Genomic DNA, 5,279 nt, shown 5'->3' with positions numbered 1-5,279 from the left:
AAGAAGAAAGCCCCTCTCCCATCCCAACATAACCATTAAATGCAGTCTGACTTTATGCTGTATAGAGAAGGGGGGACTAGAAAGGAGGCACAGTTCTCCGATGAATGAATGAGGTTTTTGGCGGATTAGGGACGGCCCAAAGGATGAAGAATAACTTCTGCATAACTTTACAGCTATTTTCTCTCCCCAAGCAAGAGCCAAGTTTAAAACTGGTTGGAGTTAACCCTTCTGTTCTTGCCTGAGTTCAAGAGGTCATATCAAACTCAGTTATCAAAAAAACAGCCTGCTAGCAGATCTTTGATCCAACCTGCAAGTTAATTGTTTCACTGTGGTTAAGAAAGGCCTTCTATCGTGTGCTTTGTTTGGATGCTCAATAGATTAGAGATGTAGTCCCAAAACCTTAAAAACTTTCATTTTTCAGTTCCTCATTAATTTCTGAAAATCAAAGTTCACTTTTCATTCACTTTTTCTCTTATCTAATTTATACTTACAAAGCCACATCTATCCAACAATGGTAGAAGATATGTAATAGTTTAACACATTTTTAGACATCTGAACATTTTCACTTTAAACCTCCTTATTTTTCCACCTGAATACCTTCTAAAGGGAGATATGATGCTTGCTGCTTCAATAATGTTTGCAGGTTTTATGCAGTGGATTACACAACATGGTTGACAAATTTGTTAGCAATGACATGATGGTGTACTTGATGTTTCATTACCAATTGTTTGAGGACAATACACCACATTTCAGTTAGAGACACTAAAGCATTGCCATCTGGGCTTTTTGCTGCTAATACTTATAGTGCTGATGACATGTGTAAAAAGCCCTAAAATACAATCATTTATTCTAGTAGCATAGTAATAATAATAAACATTTATTGGCAGGTTTGTTGATAATTATTTATAAACCTCACTTTTTATAAATAATAGAGCACTTCGTTTTTTCCTTTTACATTTTACGAGGTTGGAATATACAAAGAGAGGCATCTTTGACCCATCATATTTTGAGCAGTTTTTCTACAGGAATTAGATCATTAGGCTTACATTGTAATCGAAGAAAGCCTGTTGAACCATTTGTGTGTTAATTTTGCTCTACATTTTGGATTATTAATCTATTAAAAGAAACAAGTCATTGTCCAGTTTCAGTTCACTTTCAGGTCCACAACAATGTTAAAATGTCAGGTATTTCAAAGAGCTCATGTTCCTATGCACTCTATAAAGGTTTCCAGACCTTTAACCCTTTATTACTTACCATAGAACAAGTTCGCCAGAGCATATTTTTACATTTTCACATGCTGTAGAGCCATTTTTTGGACTATTTCAATATGCTAGACATCAATACAACCCTTGCATCCCAAATATTTATAATTTCTATGTAATAAGTCCATATTTACCAAATAAATTGCTAAAAAAGTGCAATTAACCACCAGAAAAATAAAAAACGTTTTTTTTTTTTACACATATTTAATACAGAAATATCATAGCTGTATCCCTCAAAAATTGTAATGTAAAAAAGTTTCACAAAATCCTTTCAAACCACAGAAAATGTATTTGGAGTGTGTCCATAACTTCATTTTTAAAATACTCAAATTTTTATAAACAGAGACAAAAACAGAAATAAAATGTACATCGTGAACAGTTTGAGAATAGATAAACATATGCACCCACTTACACCGCCTTCACCGATCCCGGCATGATGTTGTTTTGCATATATGTTGCTTCTTTGTGCTGAGGTTTTTTGCAATCCCAAACTGTATCCTGCAAAGGATAAAGTGTGAAATATTATTTTTTTTCCCCTCTACTTACCTAATGTGGTCTCTTTTCTCATCTAGCGAGGGCAGCGCCTGTGAGTGGGCAGCAGAACCTCAGTGACCCGTCCCCCCCTTGTCTTGTGTCATGATGTATGTTTGGATGGGTTGTACTGGAATTCTAATTTCCCCTCGGGGATCAATAAAGTATCTTTGAATTGAATGTACATCAAAATAAACTATTTACATTAGTGCAATCAAATCTTTAAGTGTGCCAGATACTTATGAGCACACATATATGTTCATAAGAGCATGTTCAAACAATAAAATGTGCAATAAACAACAAAAAATAATTTTTTACTGTGCTGAAACTTTAGAACAGATGAACACAAATTCAAATGATATTTTTTTTATATAGATACAAGATACAAGCAATGTGATGCAGCACTGTCAAACACCACTTCCTGTTCTTTCTCCATGAGGAATCGGAGCCAATCAGTTGGTCAGACAGGTCAACTCCCCCTATGAAGCGGTTGTAGTCCTTCACAGCTGACGGAACTGGCACCTCCACCGCTCTATACTTTCCACCAACCTTGGACGCTCTTTTTATAGAGTCCCCTGAGAAGGCAGTGTGCAGAGTGGAGCAGACACTCACCTCCCTCGTGTCCATCCACTTGATAAATAAGAGTGCTCCCTCTCTGATCCACCTGATAGTCCCTCGGGGAGATTTCTTGTTCAGGGCATTTATTTTTGTTTTTGGGACGCCGACTCTTGTATCCCGAAAAGTCCCACTGGCTCCAAACCCCAGGTCATGAAGGTGGTTGAACAGTACTGGGCTGGTGTAGAAATTATCACAATAAATGTGATATCCTGATCCCAGGTAGTTTTTGTTGATGAGTGACATCACAGCATCAAATGACAGCCCCAGAGTGAACTTCCCTGAATATATGTTGAAATCAACAGTGTAGCCTGGGTTGTCTGACAGCACAAAAAGTTTTATCCCCCACCTTCTTGGCTTGTTCTTTATGTACTGCTTCAGAGCAATTCTGGCTTCGGTGGCTACCATGCTCTCATCCACAGAGAGGTTTTGCTGGGGGTGGTACACAGCTTTGCAGGCTGCACTTAAACTGTCATACAGGGGGCGTATTCTGTGCAGACAGTCATAGTCATGTGTGCCTTTTCTGCTGTCATTGAGGGCATCTTCCGCAAGGTCACTCAGATGTTTGTTCCAAGTAATGCTGAGGAACCGGTCCCTGGACATGACCTTTGCAGGATATGGCACACTGAAAACAGAATCTGTACGCCAAAAATCCCGCATCTTTGCCAGCTTCAGAACCCCCATGTACACTCTCATCCCAACGTACTGATACATTTCAGCCTCTGTGACCTCAGTCCATTTAAATTTTTTCCCTGCTGCAATATTTCTAGCTGCATATTTATTAGTGTTTGCACACAGTGTTTTGATTGTGTCCTGGTCAAAGTATATCTTCAACAGCTCAGATGGAGATGGAATGTCCACATACTGTGTAAGAGGTGGCTGCAGACCTGGCTGTCTTTTGGGCAGGAAATGTGGTGGGGGATGTGGCAAGTTATCAGGGTCAGTTTCACATCTCCAGACATCACCGGGAGTGTTTCTGACCTGGAGTGCTTGGCAGTGGAATGACTGCTGCAGCTCCTATTTGTTGAAGGCTGACTCCTTCCTCTTCCTCTCTCCAGAGGTGCCTCAGGGGAGCAGGAGGTGTCTTCTTCCTCTTCCTCATCATCAATGCTGCACACAGAAAAAGATGTGTCAATGATGCGTAACACGGTGAAATTCTTTCATTTGTATATTTTTACTCTAATTCAGAAACAAGTAATATTTCAGAAATATATACATAGATGTCATGGGAAGGATCTATCCCGTCAATAAAATCTGCTTCATCCCCACTGTCGGCCGAATCCAGACCGGATGGGTGGACCGATTCGGCGTCTTCATCCGGCGTTGTAATACGCTCCAAAGCTTCGAGCGAGGTGTAAACCAGTTTGGTGCGTCCGGGTTTTGGCAGCTCCATATATGTGGGTGTGTAAGTGTGAGTTAGTGTGTGTGTTGATTGTCTGGTGTGTGGGTGTGTGTAAGTAAAAGAGCAATAAATACTGAATGACGAGACGAAACGAAAGTGAAAGTGCGAGCGAAATGAAGAGATCTGTGTACCGCGGGAAAAACTACAACCACTACAACCATTCCTGGGAAAAAAGACCCCGGAAATGACATCACTTCTGGTTGTTGCGGGCATTGGCTTGCAAGAAAACCACATGATAGTTCATCCTCCAATGTCATTACGCATATTCCGATGTAGGAAGCACACAGCGGTCTGGATTATAATGTTTATATTAATTTTTTTGGGTTTTTTACTGGATTTCTGCTAAAGTTTCTGGAGAAAAAAAAAAGCATGTGTGACACATTGTGAGTAGAATATTTAAATGTAACACTCCGGTTTCATTGGCAAAAAAATTCTTGCTCTATCTTATTTGGTTGCAATTCTACAGGCGTCTAAAAATAGATATGCAAATGGGAGCGCCGGCGATCCCGCCGGTCATAAAGGGTTAAGAAGAGAAGCAGCCCCACAGCATCACTGACCCTCCACCATACTAAACAGGTCATGAGGTGCTTTTCTGCATATTCATACACTGTTTCACACCAAATCCACTTTTCATCCTGCTTTTTACACATGTTTAGAGTTACCAATGAATATGCCATTTCTATATTTTCTGCCGGGGTGCACGGTGGCGCAGTTGGTAGCAAGAAAGTCCTGGATTCGACTCCTGGCCGGGGGTCTTTCTGCATGGAGTTTGGATGTTCTCCCCGTGCATGCGTGGGTTCTCTCCGGGTGCTCCGGCTTCCTCCCACAGTCCAAAGACATGCCTGTTAGGTAATTGGTATCTCTAAATTGCCCTTAGGTGTGTGAATGAGTGTGTGCGTGGTTGTTTGTGTGTTGCCCTGCGATGGACTAGCGACCTGTCCAGGGTGTACCCCGCCTCCCGCCAATAGATTGCTGGAGATAGGCACCAGCTTCCCCGCAACCCACTATGGAAGAAGGGGTAGAAAATTACTGACTGACTGTATTTTTTGCCAGATTTATTTTGATGATTATTTTTGTGCATGATCTAAGTTTTCTCAGGGCCTATTTTATGCATATTTTAACTACAGATAGTTGATAATTATTATGTTTCTGCCAAAGTAGGTGCACCCCTAACTTTTCTTAGTCATGCTTTTTTCATTATAGTCCTGCAATAGTAGCGACAACTATCTAAGTAATATACCACATGATTTTGAGTTTTCAGCTGCTTCCCTAAACTGTGTAATTGTAGAATATATGGCTTTTGTGCTCTAAATCATGACGGGCTTCTCATCCCTAGCTCCTGAAGAGCCCTCATCACCACATCCTCTAATTTATGGATCCAATTAGAGATTTTGTGATTTTTGTCGTCTGGGTTTTTCTATCTGTTAGATGCTAATGAAGATATTCCTTGGTCATCTCAGTAGTGAAGA

At 40.5% G+C, this 5,279-nt stretch overlaps 1 protein-coding gene across 2 annotated transcripts; it reads right to left on the bottom strand.

The window, feature by feature from the left end:
• Positions 1 to 860: 860 nt before the first annotated feature.
• On the bottom strand, positions 861 to 3,950 carry LOC124882235 (piggyBac transposable element-derived protein 4). 2 transcript variants are annotated; one of them, XM_047388487.1, is made up of 3 exons: positions 3,625 to 3,950; positions 2,406 to 3,518; positions 861 to 1,760 (listed from the first exon to the last, which is right to left on the bottom strand). In XM_047388487.1, exons 2-3 carry the CDS (start codon positions 3,120 to 3,122, stop codon positions 1,671 to 1,673), a joined length of 807 nt encoding a protein of 268 aa, XP_047244443.1. In that variant the 5' UTR covers positions 3,123 to 3,518; positions 3,625 to 3,950; the 3' UTR covers positions 861 to 1,670. The 2 variants fall into 2 exon arrangements, with proteins under 2 accessions (XP_047244443.1, XP_047244442.1); XM_047388486.1 differs by lacking the exon at positions 861 to 1,760 and having other exon boundaries at positions 1,881 to 3,518.
• Positions 3,951 to 5,279: the final 1,329 nt, after the last annotated feature.

Source organism: Girardinichthys multiradiatus, chromosome 15 (assembly GCF_021462225.1).
Source record: "Girardinichthys multiradiatus isolate DD_20200921_A chromosome 15, DD_fGirMul_XY1, whole genome shotgun sequence".
NCBI classification, from domain to species: domain Eukaryota; kingdom Metazoa; phylum Chordata; class Actinopteri; order Cyprinodontiformes; family Goodeidae; genus Girardinichthys; species Girardinichthys multiradiatus.
Note: the sequence above shows the minus strand (reverse complement) of the source record. Positions and strands in the feature narration are given on the sequence as shown.

Excerpts from the sequence above, each read along its gene's own strand:
- LOC124882235 (XM_047388486.1), bottom strand. The coding sequence starts at position 3,122 with ATGTATCAGTACGTTGGGATGAGAGTGTACATGGGGGTTCTGAAGCTG.